The sequence below is a fragment of the Papio anubis genome, chromosome 4 (assembly GCF_008728515.1).
Source record: "Papio anubis isolate 15944 chromosome 4, Panubis1.0, whole genome shotgun sequence".
In the NCBI taxonomy this organism is placed as follows: Eukaryota; Metazoa; Chordata; class Mammalia; order Primates; family Cercopithecidae; genus Papio; species Papio anubis.
In genome coordinates this window covers 96,915,445-96,937,969 of record NC_044979.1, presented here as the reverse complement: position 1 = coordinate 96,937,969, position 22,525 = coordinate 96,915,445, and the positions used below count along the sequence as shown (strand labels likewise).

The window sequence follows — 22,525 nt, the reverse complement described above, 5'->3', positions numbered from 1 at the left end:
GAAAAGTCCACAGTTCATCTGCAACCTGTAAAAGCATGTGCTGAGTAATCAGGGAAGGACATCAGAACAAGCAATAACTTTTCAATTAGCCATTTTCCAACTTTGGGCATTTGGCTCCATTGATTTGCATGTGCCCAGTTTAATTGATTTTTATGTTTTCATCAGTAGCTGTTTGGTCAGAGCCATACCCTGGTTTAACAGAGAAGAGCTTGTCTTTTTTTTTTTTTTTTTTTTTCCTAACGGCAGCTTAGATTCTAGGCTAGGATCCCTATCATATTAAGTTTGGTGACAGCACATCTCAGTGAAAGCAAAGAGAAATCTGGCCCAATTCACAATGTAGAGAGAGATGTAGAATTAAGTTAGTAAGGCCATTGGGGGTGCTGTGTGATTGGTTTTACCTTTATTTTATTGATCTGCGGCTGAGCATATGGTGGTAGATTCAGCTCAATTCTTGCTCCCTCCCCCATACAATTCAGGCCATCATGGAGGCTGAGTGTGTGTATATGCATGTGCCAGGAGGTATTGGGTGATTGGAGGATTAGGCAGGAAGAGGAGGTGTTACCTTTGTGACTTGTTTTTAACCTCCAGTCTGCAAGCCATATTCTAGGCTGTTTGATAGCCGGGGGTTGTGAGGACAAGTGGCCAAACTGCTTTTCAAGAGTGGGAACCTGTGCTAGATACTATATCCAGAAGCTGAGAGTTATTTTATCATTTGCAAAAAAAATGTAAACTGTTCTGACCTAGTGTAGTTCCACCTTTTCACTATGTGATCTGTGTAGAAGTTGGTAGAAAGCAGTTAGTGTGTGTGTTAGATACTTGTCCCAACCACTGGTGACTCTAGGGAAAGGTGGGGTGACTGTTTTTTAGGAGGTCTATATGTTAAAAGGGGGAAAAAAGGAAAATTGGAGTGCTATTTAGTGATTTGGTGTGTTTGCCTCTTAGGGTTCTCCATGGCAATTGAAAGATTTCTAGCTTAAACTGCTTAAGATTGCTGAGCCAGTATACGTCATCTTTTAATTTTGTTTTCAGACCTTGACATTTATCGACAGAGCAGTTGTAAATCTGATCTTTTCAGAGGCCTTCTCCCCCAGATCCTTACAGCTGTACCATGAGATAAGGTTTACTCTTGACAGTGTTGAGGTGTAATAGTAACTAAAATCCCATCACATTTACTTTCACCGGGATAACTTTTTCCTGCTGATGACTTGGGCTGGGGTGGAGGCTGATGGAGATAGGGGTAATTCTGGGGTTAAATGCAAGCAGTGCAGACCCTGCAATCTATTTGGCTGCTGGCCCGGAGGCAGGAGATGGGGGTTGGTGGGGGTAGTTAAACCTGGTAGTTAAACCTGGTAGTTAAACCCTTTCCCGTGGGCGCAGAGTGGGCCTCACACGCTTCTCTCCCGTGGCCAGTATGCGTGAGAGTGTGAGTTGAGCCCCTCCCTCTGAGGAAGAATTCTAAAAACCGGGCTAAGAGTCGAGTGAGGGAGGCTGACCTTTTCTTGTAATTAAATTACTGCGTTTCCCTGAATTACGGGCAGTCAGGAATGGTGAAATCTACATATTAACCGAGGAACACGACCCTCAAAGGAAGGTAGAAGAGGGCTAACGCTCTTGTTAGTTTACTGTGCTTGCTAGTTTACCGTTTGCAGGGCTATTTAGAGCACAATAAAAAGCTTCAAATCTCTTCTCCAACCAGCCAGAAGAGCACTTGATTCGCCCAAGACTTTTATTGCTCGCTTTTGAAATATTACCCTGGCTCTGAGCTGCAAAGCCACAGATCCAGCCCCGTTTGTCTGGCGACGGCACTGCCCCAGACCTGGCTCTCCATGCTCACAGCAGAGAAACCCTGGGGTTTAGATGTGCGTGTCTCCGACAGCAGAGCTGGAGCATCTCGCAGCCCTACAACTTCTTTGCGGCGCTTGGTCTGTCTTTGCGTTGCGAGATCAGGATCGGTGTGTTGTTCAGGCACCAGCCGAAGGCCACCGGCATGTCTAGGAGTCTCCTGTGCCTGGAAGAGGCTGGTTTCATCCGATTCTAAAAGAAACGGGTAAAGTGTAGATTTTAAGAAATAACCTAGGTTTCAAAAGTTTAAAAACCAAGTCTGTGGACAATCAACAAACTAAAATTATTTCAGGAACTGCTTCCAGTTTAAAGGTTTTTTTTTGTTTTTTTGTTTTTTTTGTTTTTTTTAGCAGAGCAGTTTCTACCCTCTCCACATCACCTTTGAGAAATAGTCACGAAAAAGGCACTGTTTATTAAATAATTTTAGTTGCTTTAAACCTTTTCTGGGAAAAGCTTAGGAATAAGTATGTTAAAAAAGGCTACTCTTAAAAAAAAAAACAAACCCCGTACCCAATCTCTGAATTTCTGCCATCCTTGAAAATTACCGATTCTTCCTGCAGTTGCACACTCTTTCAAAAAAAATACTTTGTCATAAAATAGTAACATGGATCAGTATTTTAAAACATGTTTGGGGGCGTTAGAGAGCACTATGTAGAGTATTTATTGCATCCTTTTTTTTTTTTTTTTCTCCTGAGTTTTTATAAAACTGAAATGACCTTTTAAAGAAAAAACTCTTGGGGGCAATTTGTTGTTATTACTTCCAGAGATAGAAAATAGATTCTGTTTGTTTAAACTTGGATTGTATAATGAAAATGTAAAATAGGCAATTAAATACTCATGGAAGAAGGAATCAAAGGCAAACATTGAGTGAAAATAACACTCAAAAAATAGAAGCAGACTATTCCCCAGTCATTGGGCCAGTGATTCTTCCTATTGAGTCTGGTTGGAAGAAGAATCAGCAGTAGGGATGTTGCTTCTTCCCTTATTCCACTTTCTTGCAAAAGTTACTGTAATGATCTGAGGGGAGCCAGTGATCTTTCCATTTCAGCTAATGTCTAAATGTCCAAAGGTTGCTTGGTCTTCTGGGTACAAAACTTAAAGCGTTTAGAGCAGCATGCTTCTTTGTAAGTTTTGTTATTTTGAATTCACTTTAGAAGTCTGTGTCTAATTTGCACTAGTACTAGATTATGTCTCTATGTCCCCCTCATCAAAATATAACTCAAAGAGAAGCTGTGACATTTGCTTTCATTTCATTTTGATACTTATTTTTAACACATTAGTTGTTAATAGACTTCAAACCATAAGCTATTTTTTAAAATTATTACAGTATTCTTAATTCTTTTACTTGTCATATTGACTTAGTGAAAAATTACCTTTACACATTTATTATGAATGTATAGAAGTTTAATCAGCTTTCCTCATTGGATCAAGATACTTTTGTAATCAAGAATTACAAACATTCATCCCATATACTAGGTTTTAAATGGTTAATTGTAAGTACAGTTGAGAGATTGTTTACCATACTACTTTGAATTATTTATGTGTAATATTATTATGTTTTGATGCCATACAAAGTAGTTAAGGAAAAAGAAAGTAAAACATATATCCCTTCCATATGAAATAATCAATGATTTATAGCCATGCCTACTTAAACACCTTTTAATGATATCCTCCATATTAGATATTTCAAAATGAGCTGTGAAATTCTGAAAATAAAATTAAAATTGCACAGTATTTCATGAATAAGAAGAATGGAACTAGTATAAAAATTAAACCTGTAGTGTAAAAAAAAAAATTTTACACTAGAGAGAACCAGACAACACGGTAATTTAGAAGTTTACTAAAATTAAAAAAACAGAGGCTATGAGGGAATGTTACATAAAGCCATAGAAATCTTATTTCTTGGTAACTATATTTTTATATAGTGCAATAATTTATGTTTGTACTTCTTCCTTAAGAAATATCTCAGGTGGTAAACCACGGCAAGAAGCAAGAGCTCACAAAACTACACAGCTGGTTATCTTTTTTATTTGAGGGTAGTCAGAATGAGTGGGTAGGTAGGAAGGAGGAGGGCTTGATTTGGGAATCTTGGCTAGAAAATTGGATTTTCTTTTTCCTTTAAAGCATTACATGTTGGAGATACCTGAAAATTGATTATTCTAGGGAAAACAGACCCTTGCCAGAGACATTAGCTTATATTGATATAATATATGAATGACGTTTTCACACAGGAACTTACAAAATACTAGAAAAGGATATTAACACATGCATAAAAACTTGGTGCTTGCTTCCATATAAAAGAATTGGCACCATAGTTTATTAAAACTTGTGTGCTTCTTTCTTGTTTAGTGATGCCAAACATCCAAATAGTATTTGCTGTGGTAAGCATAAATACAACATCCACATTTTATTAGCTAAGTGGTGACCAGATTTGTTCAACTTAGTATTTGAAACATACTTCAACTGTTACGCTTTGGAATGATAAATATAACAAATTGTACAGGTATTAACGCTTATGTGTAGAAACAATCATTGTCCTATTTATCTTCACGAAACCTTTATTTCTTATAATTTGTATCCTGTTTCTTACATTGCGTGGTTTAGATGTTGAAACATTTGTAGCAGACACACTGAAAGGAGAAAATTTATCCAAGAAAGCAAAGGAAAAGAGAGAATCCCTTATTAAGAAGATAAAAGATGTAAAGTCTGTGTAAGTCACTTACCTTTTCTTTACTGATTTCTTACATAGAAGCAGTTTTGTAACTAACATTTTAATAAGAAATCGATTATTATGGAGTTAAATTTTTAATGTTCTAATTTGATTGGTGTTAAGTATTTTTAAAGGGCAAAAAATAGATTTCCACTATATAGTTTTTAAACACAGATATGCTTATAATGCCCTTCTTGATTATGTATTTTTCTGAGCATTCTAGCAGAATTCAACTGTTTATTTTGATTATCTGAGGGTATATTTGGTTTAAATGATAAGACAAAGGTAAATTGAGGATTTTAATATACAGAAAATACCTCAGACACTGAAGAAAGATAATCCTTTTAATTGTTACTACTTTAAATGAATAAATGTAATATATTTACATGTCATAGATATTAAGATATGTCCTCATTTTACTACTGTACTTAGATCTTTAAAAATTATTTAAAATTTTTAAGCATTTTGGAATTGTCATTTCAGGACAGGAGTTAGTTTTTTCTAATGTATATCTAGGTGTGTATTTTTAATATAGATTTTGGATTTTAATTATTGTTACTGATTAGACCTTGTTTTGATTTTTCAACCTCATTTAAAAATATAATGTTCTTTATTTTGTAGCTATCTTCAGGAATTTCAAGACAAAGGTAAGTTTTTATGTTTGGCAAACTTGAAAGTTTTTTTTCCTCTGTGGAGATTTCAATAGGATAATCTAACACGTACTGAAATTTGATAGCTGGAATCAAAATTTAAATTTCTATAATGTGTACTTAGACCTTCAAGATGAGAGTGCTAGCTCCCCCTGCTGAGAAGAAAATTAAACAGTATATCCAGAATTTACTCTGCACAGTCTTCCGATGCAGAAATCTTATGCACTTAACATTCTTAGGTTTTGTGTTTCTTAGAGTACATTGTGGCAGAAATTTGTCAGGAAAGGTGAAAACCTCCAATTACATGTGGAATAACTTGGTGAAGCAGAGGTGAGATATTAACCCACTGCCATTTATCACTGCAGAGATTATTTTATAGTGGTAGGAGAAGGGCCTGTGGCTGAGTGCTCACAGGTAATGTTTTTGAAGGTCGTTTTGAAAACAGTATAAATTTTTGTTTGAGAACAAACAACAAAATCTTTTTCAAGTGAAAGTTTTTATTTTCCTTGTGGTTATTTTGATATGAATACATAGGGGCCATAGACATTTTTTAAAGAAGGGAATTCAGTTTCATTTTTTTGGAAATATGTGAGAATGCTGATAACCTGATTGTCTCCCTCTAGATTTGAGAGACAGCTGCTTAGCAGACTGAAAAACAGATCAGGAAAGGTATAGGAACTTCCTACTACTTTATATATTCAATTCTTTAAGGGAAACTGGGTGTGGCCCTTACTTCCGTGGTACTTATTCATGGGTTATGATGTACAACTTGTGGATACTGGTTTGAGGGTCACAATATAAAGTTAGTTAACCTCCATAGAGCTAGGTTCCGGATTTGAGGAAGACGCACAGTGTGGCATCTTCTAACCAAAGCTAACAGATCCCAGAGTAAATCATATTTGTGCCAACTGATAAGTGGGAAGGTGGTAACAGTTTCAATAAACAAAGTAGTTAACCAGACAAACCTAAAATCAATTAAAAGGAAGTCACAGTTTATTTTCACATTAGATCATCAAGATTGGTATGATTGAAGGGAATGAGAAGAGATTTTTTTTCATATTAAGATTTTTAACACTTAAATAAAGAAATGAGCAGGAAACTATTACCTGCAAGTACCCACTTTTTTTGTGCTCTGCAAGAAATCCTAATCTATGGGTTTAATTCTGCTGCATTTTGTTTAGATGAATGTAGAAATGAATTTATGCATTTTAATTATGATAACTTATATAGATACTTTATGGAAGAATATTAGATACCAGATTCTGCCTCTCTTAAAAGGCATATTATTTCCAGTGATTATTGAACTTGCATTGTGCTTTGTGGTTTAATTATTTGTGCATTTAAAATTTTTAAGCTAAAAAAGCATGATATGAAGCAATTGTGTAATTGCATATGGATCAGTAATAGTGTAGAAACTTTTCCTTTGGTATTTTGTTTTAGAATTCGTTCAGGTGTGTGGATATTAAAATTACATTACTGAGATACATTCTTTGTCTCTAAAGAGAATGGAAATTTATATAGTATTTGATAGAAATTGAAAAATGAGCATAAAATAGGAGTTCAAAAAGCATAGAATTTAGGGATTGCTCATAATCATTTTCCTCTCAATAAGTCATTTGTAGTTCAATACTGCTGTATTGACTTAAATAATTATGAAGAATGCCTGTTTAAAAGTAAGCCTGTAGATGAATTAGGTGTATACCTTGGAGAAATTGAGCTGAGTACTTTTATGCCATTGTATACTCAAAGTATATTCAGCTTTGTTCTAAAAAGACTATTCCTGTACTTTGTTAGGCATAGTAAAGGGTACAGACCTAATAGTTGCAAAGTAATTATTCAAGATATAGTACATCTCTTTTTAAAAATAGGAATTTATTTTCAGGTCTCTACATTGAGTAAATTCAATTCTAAATATGCTTTGGGAGTGTTGCCTTTTCTCCACCTTGCGTTTTCCCCTTGAGGTTTTGGATTATCTTTATACAAGGAGGTCTGGGCAGAATTCCTTTTGGCTGTTTTCCGTCCTTTCTCTTCCCTCTTGTCTCTCTCTCTCTCTCTAGTCAATGTAGGGTCACATTGTGAACATAACCTTTTTCCTCCTTTCTACCTTTACACCCTTATTTTATTTACATATATGTGTATATATATTTTAAATGACAGTTAAGTATCATTTTGATGTCACTATTGGGGGGAAAAAAAGGACTAGGTAGAGAGTTCTTAAATAAAAAGAGTTAATGCAGATTTATTCATATTTAATAAGTTATTAATTTCTCTAATGCACACAGATGTATATCATCCTTCCTTACTTCCCTCACAAATCCTTCCCTTCTACTCTATATAATCTCCCATCCTGAGATTTAACAATACAGATTTTACAGTTTGAGGTATTTCTTTTTTTTTTTTTAAGACAGGGTCTCACTCTGCCTCCCAGGCTGGAGTGCAGTGGCACCATCTTGGCTCAGTGCAACCTCCACCTTCCAGGCTCAAGTGATCCTTCCACCTCAGCCTCTGGAGTAGATGGAGCTATAGGCACTTGCCTACATGCCCAGCTAATTTTTTTTTTTTTTTTTTTGTAAAAATGGGGTTTTGCCATGTGTCACAGGCTGTTTTCTAGTTCCTTGGCTCAAGAGGTCAGCTGCCTCAGCCTCCCAAAGTGCTGGATTACAGGTGTGAGCCACCATGCCTGGCTGTCGATTCTTAAAATTTAAAATTAATTGAGTTGATAAGGTAGTTGAAACACTAGGCTGCATAGATCTTAGGATTTTTTTTTGATATTTCCATTTTTTTGGGTGAGAATAGTTTACACTGGTAGAAACTCATTTTATTACAGTGGTTTCTAGTTATTGAAGCTTGTGTATTAAGCTAATGTTTCAATTGTTTATATTAATTTCCATAGAAAGCTATTGTTTTACAACCTTCTTTTTCATTTAATTTATTAAAATTCTTCTTTTATCCTTATATGTGCAAGTATTGATTCCTCTGTTGAAGAGATCTGACCGATTGCATCTTTAGAATAATTATCAGCTGATTTTCTAAATTCCTTAATTTTACTTGTACTTAGGAAAGATTTGAATCTAATCAGCTAGAACACTTCTTGCTTAGTCTAGTCCTTGTTATTCATTTGAAATATTGCTGGTTTTATCTAGAACAGATAGTTCCTTTTTATATCCTTCAAAGTATTGTATGTAACAGAATAACCTAGTTTTTTTTTTTTTCTTTTCTTTTTCCTTTTTTTTTTTTTCTTTTTTTTGAGATAGGATCTCACTCTGTCATCCAGGCTGGAGTGGAGTGGTGTGATCATGACTCACTGCAGCCTCAGCCTCCCTCAGCTCCTTTGGGAGGCTAAGGTGATTCTTTTTCCATCTTAGCCTCCTGAGTAGCTGGGACTGTAGGTACGCTGCCTGTGTATTGTATTTTTTCGTAGAGATGAGTTTTCGCCACGTTGCCCAGGCTGGTCTTGAACTTCTGGGCTCAAGAGATCCACCCGCCTTGGCCTCCCAAAGTGCTGGGACTTACAGGCATGAGTCACCGTGCTCGGCCAACAGAAGAACCTAGTTTCTAACCTTAGTGTTTTACTTGCAATATTGCCTCATACTATAAAGTATCCTCCGGAATTTAGGCTTCATGCACTGGAATTATGCTATGTGATTATTTCAGCATTGTTCTCTATCACATAACAAGGTCATAGGTCTCTTAATGTGACTTGAAATAATTATTTTTGCAATGAGAATATATTACTATTTAGTAAATACTGTTATGGACTATTAACTAGAATTTTCTAATGCTGTATATGTTAAGTACATGATAAAAAAATTTTGCCTGTAGTTGTGTCTTGATCATGTATTAGTCTCGGTTTTCTCCAAAGATGATTTAGGTGTGATTGCTTTCTTTATAGACTGATTTACTGAAATAAGATAATGTGAAAGTAGATAGTAGGTGTTTAATAAATATTATTGCGTACTTTCAGATTCAACTTTATTTGTCAAGAAGATTTAAGTTAATCTTGATTCATAAATTCGGTTTTCAAACAATTTGGGGGAAAATTATCAATTATTAAAAGAAGGGCGTATTTATTAGCATTACTCAAATATTTCATGAGACTTTTTTTTCAAATTTGTAAAATGTTAGTGTCTACAGTTTTGTTTTGTTTGTGTTTTTTTTTTTTTGAGATGGACTCTCACTCTGTCGCACCCTGGCTGGAGTGCAGTGGCACGATCTCTGCTCGCTGCAACCTCTACCTCCTGGGTTCAAGCGATTCTCCTGCCTCAACCTCCCGAGTAGCTGGGATTATAGGCATCCACCTCCATGCCCGGCTAATTTTTTGTATTTTTAGGAGAGACAGGGTTTCACCATGTTGGTCAGGCTGGTCTCGAACTCCTGACCTCAGGTAATCTTCCCACCTTGGCCTCCCAAAGTGCTGGGGTTACAGGCGTGGGCCACCGTGCCCGGCCTGGTGTCTACAGTTTTGAAAAAGGGGAATATATTGCTTCAGGTGCTACAGCTAAAAAGTCTCATTTTCTCCTTTGAAATCTTTTTGCTCTAATTGTCAAAAAAAAAAAAAAAAAAAGATTTTGCCTTAGTATTTTATTGATATTGTAAATTATGCGTAGATTTACTTAGAAAGCAGTTTCCTTTTACCTTCTCGCTCATACTATTTCTTAAGTTTATTAATGGACTAAGAATAGCAGAATAAGAATAGCAGAAAAGTCTGAAGTTTGGATGATGTTTAATTTCCTTTTTTTACCGTTCCTAACATAGTGTGTTTTCTGTTGAATGATAACTCCACAATGAAATCTGAGGAAATAATTCACAGCTTTTTCCTTCTATCACCTACCCCCACCATTGGCCTTGTACAAATGTCTCAAGCATGTTTGAAATGACGGGACCTATAGTAGTAGAGCATATTTCACAGGCAGTGCTTGAAAAATGGTATTCTTATTTTAAAGCTCTGCGCCAGTTTCGTGCCAGAAGTTGTCTTCAGTATTTGCATGCTGTAAATTAGCCCTCCTACTGTAGAAGAATTACGAGGAGAATCTTCTTTTCAGTGACCTATATCCTTCAAAGCCTTAAGAATGAAACTTCCCTGAAGAAATGACAAGTTAAATGCATAATTATGTAAATTTAGTTATATATTATTACTTGAAATATTAGTTTAGACAAGTGAACTAAGTAGAGAATTAGAAATTAATTTATTTTCACTAGAGTAATTTTTCCCCCTGTTTGTCTTTCAGTAAGAAAGAATGGTTATCACTCAGATTTTAGGTACAGGTTTAATAGTATCCCTTATCCAAAGTTCTTGGGACCAGAAGTGTTTCAGATTTTGGATTTTGGGACATTTGCATATATATAATGAGATATCTTGAGGATGGAACCTAAGCATAGACACTAAATTCATTTATGTTTCATATACACCTTGTAATTTTGTGCATGAACTAAAGTTTGTGAACATTGAACCATCAGAAAGCAAAGATGTTAGGCATGGAATTTTCCACTTGTGTTGTCATGTTGACAAAAAGTTTTGGATTTTGGAACATTTTGGAGTTCTGTTGATTTAGGGATGTTCAACCTGTATATTACTTCATTTCCTGTTTACCTGATTGTGTTTAAAATAGGACTGTTCTGAAAAAACAAGCAACAAATTGGGTAAATCAGCTTCAATGATTGTAGAGATTATGACTGTTCAGTTGTTGTTGGGCTACATCTCTAGACATTTGGGAAAATGTTAATTGATAATGAACCATGTTAAAAAGAATGGCTAATAGTAATTTGATCCCAGCTAGTATAAATTTAAAAATGTTTTCAGAAACATATGCTGCTGTAGTATGATTAAACCTTGAGTTTGTTGCAATGTTTGTTACTACTGAAATTATAGGAAGGTAAGTCTTGGATCATTGTCTTTTATTCTGTTAAATTTGTATCGTTAATTAAACTTTTGAAAGTTGTGGGATAAATCAAATGCTTTTCTAGGGAAACAAGAAACAGTATTAATGAGCAACAACCCCATAATTATCCTTGTGAGTACATAACAGGGACACATTCATGTCTTTTTTTTGTGCAATAACTTTTACAAAGAAGTATTTTTAAACTGATCATTAATTTTATGACCACAGAAATGAGATGCAAAATTTATGCTATTGTCAGTGGCACAGGCTCACAGCACCACTGACATTGTGTGTGATTGTAATAGAATGGCTGCCAACTAATGATTCTGTAGACATTTCATTTGAGTGTGCTTTTCTTTTAGATGTGTGATTAGGCTGTAATGCTTTCACTTATGTCTGTAAATTGTATTGGATATGTTTACCTGATGCCTGTTGTTGATTTGGAGTTTAGTTTTGTATTACATAAATGCAAGTTGAACTTGTTTTTTTTTTTTTTTTTTTTTTTTTTTAATTTGTAGAAGTCTTCGCAGGTTTGACTACAAATACTCAGCCCTAGGGAGGAAAAATGCTTTGCACTACTCAACAGCGACCCCTGTGTTCAGTTAAAACTCCTTATAAGACAGCAGCTTTTACTCTTTGTTGGGTTGAAAAAAAACTAGAGGGGAGGAAAAGGGATGGACCATCACTGGAACAATAGTAAGATGAAGAAGACCATCTTGAAAAATGATGTGTCCTTTCAACTATATGCAGGTTAAAAAGGGGCTATCCCTGTATATATAACGTATAGATTCTTTGCTTTCTGAGTTAATTCAAAGGATTATGGGGAGAAAAAAAATAAGGAAGAAATGAAGCCAGTAGCAGTACTTAGTTCATTTTATCTTAGGTAAATACAAACATCACACTGATTTTTTTTTTTTTTTTAAATACTAGCAGTAAACTGCAATTCTTAGAATGGGTAAGTTGAAGACAATTTCATTTTAATATATCACCTCAAAGCATTTTATTTTTATTTTGATTTTTTGAGATGGAGTCTCACTCTGCTGCCCAGGCCAGAGTGCAGTGGCATAATCTTGGCCCACTGCAGTGGCACGATCTTGGCTCACCGCCTCCCGGGTTCAAGCAGTTCTCCCTGCCTCAGCCTCCTGAGTAGCTGGGATTATGGGTGTCTGCCATCATGCCCGGCTAATTTTTGTATATTTAGTGGAGGCAAGTTTTGCCATGTTGGCCAGGCTGGTCTTGAACTCCTGAGCTCAAGTGATCCACCTGCCTTGGCCTCACACAGTCTTGGGATTACAGGCGAGAGCCACCACACCCGGCCTATTTTTTTTAATAAAAACAAAACCATAACTTTCTATAAAAGTCAAAACCATGACTTTAATAAAAACCAATCCATGAAAGGCTAACAGGTCTTTCACCTTTTAGTGATCAATTTGTGTAGAATAAATACTCTGAACTCATATTAGATATTGTTGAGTTTATAGCTTTAGTAATGAACTTTTGATATGTATGCATATATTTATACATATTGAATAAAGAATGGTGTTTGCATTTGTGTGTATGTATGTGTGTATAAATGCATATATACACATATATACATACACATATTAATGGATATTCTCAAAGGATAATAAACTACTTCTAATTTTAAAAACTAAGTTTTAATTTTTTCTGTTTACTTCCACACAAAATTTAATATAAGCCTGAACATCTGAATTTTTTTTCAAAATCTTTGCTATTATTATTTGGTTTTACTGTTCTTTTTAAATAGTCATAATAGCAAAATATGCCACATGCTAAGTGCTAGTGATGTTTTTGAAGTATCCTAATATGTTTTTTTGCAGAAAGATTTTTTGTGTGAGATAGGAAATATTCTTAGAAAATTCATACCACAAAAATTCTTAACTTCATTAAGAATGTAAAGATACCCTAACAACTAAGAGTAACTGAGAATTTCTTGATCCCTACTGCTACGTATTCCATGAACTGTCATGACATGATCAAAACATTTTTACTAGCACTTTATGAAGTTCCTTCCTACCTTATATTTGAATTCAGAGCACTCTTCTTTTGTTAAAAAATTTTTTTTTTAGAGATGGGGTCTTGGTCTGTTGCCCAGGTTGGAATGCAGTGGTGCAGTTATAGCTCACTGCAGCCTCAAACTCCTGGGCTCAAGCCGTCCTCTTACCTCAGTCTCTCACAGATGTGACTACAGGTACAGGCCACCACACCTGGCTAATTGTTTTTATTTTTATTTTTATTTGTTTTTGAGATGGAGTCTTGCTCTGTCGCCCAGGCTGGAGTGCAGTGGCGCGATCTCGGCTCACTGCAAGCTCCACCTCCCGGGTTCACGCCTTTCTCCTGCCTCAGCCTCTTGAGTAACTGGGACTACAGGCGTCCGCCACCACGCCTGGCTAATTTTTTGGTATTTTTAGTAGAGACTGGGTTTCACTGTGTTAGCCAGGATGTTCTCGATCTCCTGACCTTGTGATCTGCCCGCCTCGGCCTCCCACAGTGCTGGGTTTACAAGCGTGAGCCACTGCGCCCGGCCTGTTTTTATTTTTATTTAGAGGTGTGGTCTTGCTATGTTGCCCAGCCTGGTGTCTAATTCCTGGCCACAAGTGACCCTCTGGCCTCAAGCATGCTGAGTAGCTGAGATTACAGGCGTGAGCACTGCCACCAGCCTAGCACTCTTCTTTTCATAAGAGAAATAGCATAAGGGATCACTGAGTGTTCTGAAAAGGACTTTGAATATCTCGAAAGAGAAAGAAATTAAGTTCCAAAGAATGAGTAGTATTTATGTGTTCCTTATAATTTTAACTGTGGGAGTAACATCACCGTATTTACTGTACCTAGTAGTGGAATCCCTAAGAATGACAATATAGCCATCTCTATGTTCTGCCCTTGTCGTCTTAATGAGAGATGTCTCTGTGATGACAATTGCTCATGAAGTGGCAAAACTATAAGGAAATAGAGAGGAATATGTATTTAAAAAAAATTATTTGGACAGTGTTGTCTTGAAAGAGGCTATTTTCTCTACCAAAAATGTGGTAATAAATAGGGTGACACCCATCAAATGGTTGTCAGAGGACACAGATACCGTTTTGGAGAGACAAGTAGCTTTAATCTGGATCTGCCAGGAACTGTGGTTCAAAAGTAATACTGTAGCTACTCTGCAGTTCCAATGGGGATTTTCCTTGTGCTTTTTGGGTAATCCCTGAGGTGGCTGTTTTTCTGTCATGTAACTTGAATTCAACAGTCAAATAATATGGAATTAAGCATACATTTTTCTTTGTTGTGAAATCTGGGTGAGAAATGAACGCTTATGTGTAACTGGGCTAGCAAATATTTGTGTTTTTTAAAAAAATTATTTTAAATGATTACATGGAAAAAATTGAAACCACAAGATCTTGTGGAGATTAATTAGCCTAAAATAGAAAAATCAATCAAAAAATCGACCAACCAACCTAGGATTTGAAAATCAAGTAGGAAACTGGCCAGAACATTAAAAAATAACAACATACCATTGAATGAAACTGAAAGTATATAGTTTGTAAATTACCCTTACTTGAATTTCAAAAGATTATGAAAATTTTAAAGCAGTTTTTTCTATAAAAGATTTGTGGTCTGGAAAATGCAACGGATTATTTTTAATCCTCTCTAATCCTGTTATTTTAACGAAAATACAAAATATTCATATAGCTTCAAATTACTAGTTTCTCATCATAATTTTTCAAATTATTGAGTAGGTAAATGGAATTACTTGTATTGTGTTTTCTGTTGTGCTTCCTGGGTTTTGTTGTTGTTGTTGTTATTGTTATTTTGGTTTTGCTTGTTTGTTTGGATATACACTACACTCTGTTTTACCCTGTTTCTACTTTTTGGATTCTTCTTTGTACAGATCATCATAAGTTTGGACTGTATTCTTTTGTGTCAATAATAAGCAATTGTATAATGACCTTCAAAAACTCTTCCTATATCTAGGTTACAATGGCTATAAACTAAAATAAGACCTGTTTTTACCTAGTTTTAAAAGTTTTCTTTGTTTTTCTATGACAATGACTCAATTTAGTAGTAAGTAAAATTTACCTCTTCTAACAAAGTAACATTAGCATTAAGTAACATTGCTTTAAATGGCTAAAGTATAAAAGACATTTCTCTGATTTTTTTTTTAACAGGTGATGCAGAAGATGGGGAAGAATATGATGACCCTTTTGCTAGGCCTCCAGACACTATTTCATTAGCCTCAGAACGATACGATAAAGACGATGAAGCCCCCTCTGATGGTATGTGACATTTTCCCACATAACTCTGACACTCACACAAAACAATGCTATGTATATAGGTGGTAGTTTTATGAGAAAGCAGATGAACATAGAGGCTTCGGTTAACTTACCTTTACCAAAACCTTTTAAGGAACAGAAGAGCTCTCTCTAGTGGTTCTAGTAAGGTTTTCCTAAGTATGTAATGGTTTTTCTTGAAAATGTTCTTTACTAAAATTTTTGAGAGAGTGCCTGTATCATCATATGAATATTATTAGTAACAGTTTGTTAGTTAATTTAATATTATCAGATTCTTGCTTAATTTTATTGTGCTACTTAAAGGCTTATTGTATTATTTATTTTATAATTAATAAAAAAGATTTTTGATCTATTTTTTTCTGAAAACTTTATACAAAATGAGTTAATAAAATATTAAGTTAATTTTCTGACATAGCCTCTTCACATTGAGACAGGTTTTTATAAAATGCTTCTTTTAATACACATTTTCATTTTTATGATTGTCACTTAAAAGTGCCCCATATTATGCAGTAATATTGCAGTGTTTGTTGACTGAATTAGTAATCAATTTATCTCTTAGTAATTTCTAAAAGCTATTGAATGTTGCCAAAGTTATGAAACTTGTTTTTAGTGTAGTATGTACTTTCTCTGTTATAGCCATTGAGTATATCTCCATTATAGAAACCTTATAAGGGTAATATATAGTTATAAATTAAGACTGTGTATCGATAAATTGGTCATGCATGTTAATTTGTAGCACTCAAAGTTTCACATAGACATAGAAATGAATAATACCTTCTGCCACTATGTGACGATCAAACTGTGCAGTTCCATCTCTAAATACAATTGCTGAATGAAAATATGCTTCCTGCAACAGAGCACTTCACATTTTATGTTATCCAGATTATTCCCTTTGGAAACATAAATTGCTTTTATGAGGTATAAAATTATGTCTATTGCAGAACGGGGATAAGTCAAGTACATGCATAAGTGATAAACATTCTAACCACTGATTCAGTACAAAACAATCTTTTTTTATATCCAGAACTTTGTACAAAGTGTAGCAATAATAGTCATATCTATTTTATGTTGAATGTTATGCTTTGGCAAACATTTAATTTCTTTTTTTAAAGGGAGGGATTTTTTTTTGCTGTTATATTCACTTTCTATTTTTTAAAGAGATAAACATTTCTTTTCTCTTCACCAAAACAGAGTATTACCCTTTCCAACCTCATCTTCAAAAGCATTTCTACTAGAAAATGTTTTATAATTAAATAAATAATATTTTCAGGCAAAACAATGAATTGTTATTTAAGTGGTACTATTTTTCAGACGCATTGCAATTGCTTTACTTCTCTGTAAAATGCTGGTGTATATAAATATATGTGTGTATACACACAAACACAGACAGAATATTTATACTACGAGAGACATACGCAGAATATATTCATAGACTGTATGTACATAGTTTCTTAAAATAGCGTAAATATTTTGATATTCAGGGGAGTGCTATGTGTATTCTTGAAAAATTTGCAACCTAAAAAGAAATTCAACAATTAAATATCTATGAGAGCCAGAAATCCTCTAGTAGCTTGTTAGAAAAAATAAATTATTATTAAATTATAGTGCATTTACATTATTGTGTTTTCTTTTTAAGAGTAAATAATTTATCATATATTTTTATAACCAAATATTCAGGAAATACACTAAAAGATTTGTTGTTAAAAGGTTGTTTTATTGATTTTAAATATTATTTAATAACATTTATATGTAACATCAAATTTTTTGTTAATAGTGCCTACTCTTTAGTGTTTAAGCAATTCTTGAGTAGATTAAAACTAACCTGTAGTATTACTCATTTTTGATATATAAATAATACTATTTTTGATACTTTCACATTTTCTTCTAAGAATATCATTATTAAAATTCATTTTTAAACTACTACTTGGACATTTAATATTCACTGTAAAATATCATCTCAATGTATCAGTCTTTCTCCCTTCAACTTAGATTTTGTGTGTGTTCTCTTTCCTTTGATGAATAAATTTCCTTCATCATGTGACCTCAGTCTAATAATGTGTTAATTATAAAAAAGATAATGCATTTAATGATAAGCATAACCAAATTAGCACAGGTCACCAAACGGCCTTTTGTCAAATCAGATTGTTGTTTTGTCCTTTTGACTTTTACCTTATGGTAGGCACTAACAAAGTATCTGAACTTTGATGGGCTATAAACTCTAAACATGATATGTATTTTTCATAATGCTAATGTAATTTTCAAGGTACCAAAAAGGTCAAACCTGCACATCTCTATGTGCATTCTAAGTCTGTCTTTTGCTTTAATATTTCTTTTTCTCTGTTCCTGTGGTTCAAAAGTTCACTCAGTTCCCAAATGGCCACCTAATTTTCCAGTTATTCCCTCAAGCCATATGTGTTTTGGTTTCTTTATGGTTTATTAGGTACTGTAGGAAAGTAGCATAAGTTATATCTTCTAATGAAATTCAAGCACACTTCAGTGATGCTTCGACTTGATTGCTAGTAGCAATTAAATCACAGCCAAGAAGAATAATGTATAATCTCACAAGGTCCAGGCACCATATAGAAATCGAATGGGGATGAAAACAGCAAAAAGAAAGTTTCCAAACCCTGCCAGGTATGTTGTTTTCAGCCTGCCTTTTTTTTTTTTTTTTTTTTTTTTTATTGGCCAACTGCCTGATTGATAGCAAAATCATAACTTGCTGCATGCTAACAGGCAGAGTTCACTTGTAGGTTATTGTGAGCTGATAAAGGGTTAGATGCAGTTTTGATTTTCGCATTGGACCTTGGTACACCAGATTAATGGAATTTCAATGAGAGACTAGAGTAGCCACAGCTTTGTCAGAGAAACAGATGGAGATTCTATAGTCATGTCTACTCATTAATACTAGTTGCCTGAAAGGTATGCTGCTTCTCTATACAAAAGAGTTGATATAATTGATTTTTGAGTTGTACATTGGAAAAAAGTACCTTACTGATGACTAGAATTGTAACATAGATGGTGACAGATTTTTGTATAGCTCGTAGCATAAAAATATTGTACTTTGTAAATTTTTGTTTTCCCTCTTTGGAAATGCTTCTTATGTTTTATATTTTTTGAGAAGAACTGCATTTTGAGACCAATAGCAAAAAAAGAGAGAATGACATGCCAAATTACCTTTTTAGGAAAAAGAATAAGAATCTATATTTTATTTATAAATGATTGCATGACTGCTGTTAGAGTTTAATTTTGATATTCTATTTAGAAGAAAGTATACTTATTAGGAGTTTCATTTTATTAGTTTATGCTTGATTTTTTTCTGGAAAACAAAAAAACAAATCATAATAGTTTCTAGACTATTGTATATCACCGTTAGAAGTTTTATGCTATCATGTGGCCGGATATATTGGAGTGTCAATATAAATGGTGCATGTCAGTAATCAGATAAAGTTAGAGATAATGAGATTTACAACCTTAAAGAATATCCCTTTCTGTACACGTTAAAATGCTTAGGCACTAAGGTGGGTAGATACAGAGTAGACTTTAGACACTATATAATTACTTGGGTTTCCATTTTTCTATTCTGAAATCATTTTTCATTCATTTTTGTCATTTGTGAAAGAGAGCTTCTAACTATATAGCACTGTGGAAAGTCCCTAAGGTAAGGTTTTGAAAGGATTCAGTGAGCTAGAAGACATATATTGGCTCTGCCCGTCAATGATAGGTCGAAGGATCCCAATAGATGTTTGTTACAAATCTGATTCAGTCCTAGACCGTAATCACTTTGTGGATAAAAATCTGGAACCTCTAGGGTGTGAATACAGGTAGGCTAAAATGAAGCTGAAAATATAAAACAGTCATTTATTGTCCTGGTGTCTTTCTAACTAAAAATTTCTGAATAAACTAGGTTACTGAAAGGCTGTGGGCATTGCAAGGACATAGGTTTGTATGAAGAAATTTTTTTTAGGAATGAAACTATTTTTTAAATCTCAGGGATTAAGAAAAAGGCTGAACTGTTTTTATCATAATTTATAATATTAAAAAGATTTTTTGGTATACCTTTCTTTACAAAAATCCAATGAACAAAAATTTGGATTAATAAAGCATATAAATCATTTTTTCCAACAGATTTCTTTAGAAAGATTATCTCCAGGATGCCTATAAATAATTAGCTCTTAGAGAGTGTCTAAAACAGGCTTAGATATAAACCTATCCATGTGCACACACATAAATTTAATGTACCAAACTTTTGAGGAAGACTTTTTGTGTGTAAAATTAGATGTAGCACTAATCAGTTCTTACAAAAGCCATGAAATAGATGTTTTACTTTTCTCTGATATGAATAGAGTATGAAACAATGTTTTAAACTAGATAAAAAGGTTTTTTTCAATAACTTAGCATTTAGGGTAAGTATGAAACAATGTTTAAAACTAGAAAAACAATTTTTCAATAACTTAGCATTTAGGGTGGTTTTTTTTTTTTTTTTTTCACCTACTATCATATTTTTGACACCTAAAATTACCTTTGTATTTTGTTCTGAAAAATGTAATTAGTTTTCTTGCACATATTTTTGCATATATAACATGCATTAACATTGCACTTTCGTTTTTAAATTTTTTGGGTTATCTTAATATGCCAAATTGCTAGCTTATGTATGTTTTAGCAGTTTAATAACAATGATTCTTTTAGTCATTGTGCTATGTGTGTAGCACAGGGATTATAGTTGAGGAAATGACAGAAAGTAGAGGACATATTTTTAATCCTCAAGTTATATATTGTGCAATTGGGGATGTAAAGTACACAGATGTAAAATATTTTTGTGATACAAAGGTATATATTAGTAAATAAAACACATAGTCATTGAGAATTATCTTTCTAAGTTTTTATGCTATTGATCAGGAAAATTCATCAGAATAAAACAGAGTAGACAGATGATACTATAACAAAGTGAGCTAGATACGAAAGATTGCAAAGGTTAAATAAAACTCAACATTATGAAAAATAATGCATCTTTAATTCAGCAAATTAGCAGTTATTTACACAGTACATGAAGAGGAGAACAAGATACTTGGACAGGGCAATTGGGGGGTGAATAAGATAAAGTTCCTATTTTTAAGAAAAATGTAATCTAGATGGCAGGAGAAGATAATCACCTAGAATAAGGTAACTAGCAATCTAAATTATATTAAGGCAGATTCCAGAAAGAATAAATACTACATACTATAATATTCAATTTATTTGGTCTATACCAAGGCAAATAGTTGGTTTCATTGATTTTTACTTCCTGATGTATTGACTGAATCAGCCATATGTTTTAGCATCCTGTCAAAAAAACCACAGCGTAAACTTTATGCCTAAATTCTAAGAGATTGTGGAGGGAGGACCTTTTATTTAAGTGAGTTTTATGTGGGTCTTGAGGTTTGTTGCAGAGAATGGGAAAACAGACTGAAAAGAACTTTTGGAGTTCAAGCTCAGAAACCAGGTTTTCATTATAATTGATGATAACTTTATTGCCAAGGACAAGTTGCTTAGGCCTTTTTGGATTTTTATTTTCTAGTATATGAAATGAAGAGTTTGAACCAGGTAATTGCTTAGATGTTCCCTAGAGCACTAAATGCTTGTGTCCCCACATTTCAGAATTAGTAAATTGAATGGTGGCAGTGAGGTGATGTTATCTGCGTGGAGAAGATATGGGTGATGACCAGAGGTGGTGTTGAATAGGAAGGAGTGGAGGGGGTCTTGGAGGTCGGTGCGTGATTTATAGTAGGAGCTGAATGCCAAATTAAGGAATTTACCTTTGATTTGGTAGTCATTAAGAGATCCCTGAAGGAGTATACTGAAGTGAGGGATGCAGATTTGAGGGATATTGTCCTGGCAGTTAAATGTAGGTTAAATTAAGGCATAGAGACCATCTAGTGGAGGTAGCAAGCTAAATGCTTTGCTACATTACTTATTTTTAATCATGACAGTATCTCCTTGAGGTAGATAGTACTATCACTATTTGACAAATGAGGAAACCTAAGAATACAGAGGTTAAGTGATTTGTCCAATGACATATAGCTACATAGTGGCAGAACTGGAATTTGAATTCGTGTCTGTGAACTGTAAGGATCATGCTTTGCTCTTAAAAGAGTTACTTTTTCCCTCTTCCCCAGCTAGCATACTGCTCTGCTGCTTTTGATTAAGGGAGTGTTGTTAAGACCCTGGGTTAGAGAGGTGGATATTGTACTGAAAAGGAAGTGATTTTTAGCCCCTTCCTACTCAAAGTATTGTCAGTAGACCAACAGTATCAGCATCATCTGGGAGCTTGTTAGAAATGCTAAATCTCTGTCTCCACCTGATATAGTTTGGATATTTATCCCCGCCCAAATCACGTTTTGAATTGTAATTCCCAGTACTGGAGGTGGAGCCTGTTGGGGGGTGTTTGGATCATGGGGGCAGATCCCTTATGGCCTGGTGCTGTCTTCGTGATAGTGAGTTCTTGTAAAATCCGGTCATGTAAAAGTGTGTGGCACCTCCCAACCTCACTCTCTGGCTCTTGTTCCTGCTTTTACCACGTGTTGTGCCTGCTCCCGCTTTGCCTTCCACCATGATTGTAAGCTTTCTGAGACTTTCTCAGAAGCCAAGCAGATGCCCAGTGCCATGCTTCCTGTACAGCCTTCAGAACCATAAGCCAATTAAACCTCTTTTTTTCTTATTATTATACTTTAAGTTCTGGGGGGTACACGTGCAGAACGTGCAGGTTTGTTACATAGGTGTACACATGCAATGGTGGTTTGCTGCACCCATCAACCTGTCATCTACATTAGGTGTTCCTTCTAATGCTATCCCTCCCCTAGCCCCCCACCCCCCGACAGCTCCTGGTGTATGATGTTCCCCTCCCGGTATCCATGTGTTCTTATTTTCAACTCCCACTTATGAGTGAGAACATGCAATGTTTGGTTTTCCGTTCTTATGTTGGTTTGCTGAGAATGATGGTTTCCAGCTTCATCCATGTCCGTGCAAAGGACGCGAACTCATCCTTTTTTATGGCTGGATAGTATTGCATGGTGTATATGTGCCACATTTTCTTTATCCAGTCTATCATTGATGAGCATTTGGGTTGGCTCCAAGTCTTTGCTATTGTGAACAGTGCTGTGATAAACATAC

The 22,525-nt window shown here is 34.6% G+C and overlaps 1 protein-coding gene across 3 annotated transcripts in view; it reads left to right on the top strand.

Moving 5' to 3' along the window:
- The window catches only part of SKAP2 (src kinase associated phosphoprotein 2), a 209,691-nt gene that overhangs the window by 14,046 nt on the left and 173,120 nt on the right, over positions 1 to 22,525 (top strand). For all 3 annotated transcript variants that reach the window (XM_021935945.2, XM_021935941.2, XM_021935942.2), the window contains exons 2-4: positions 4,447 to 4,552; positions 5,174 to 5,199; positions 15,257 to 15,364. Coding sequence is in view for 2 of the 3 variants with exons in the window: in XM_021935941.2 (XP_021791633.1) it covers positions 4,447 to 4,552; positions 5,174 to 5,199; positions 15,257 to 15,364 (240 nt within the window). In the remaining variant the exon portion in view is untranslated. The remainder of the gene's footprint in view (positions 1 to 4,446; positions 4,553 to 5,173; positions 5,200 to 15,256; positions 15,365 to 22,525) is intronic.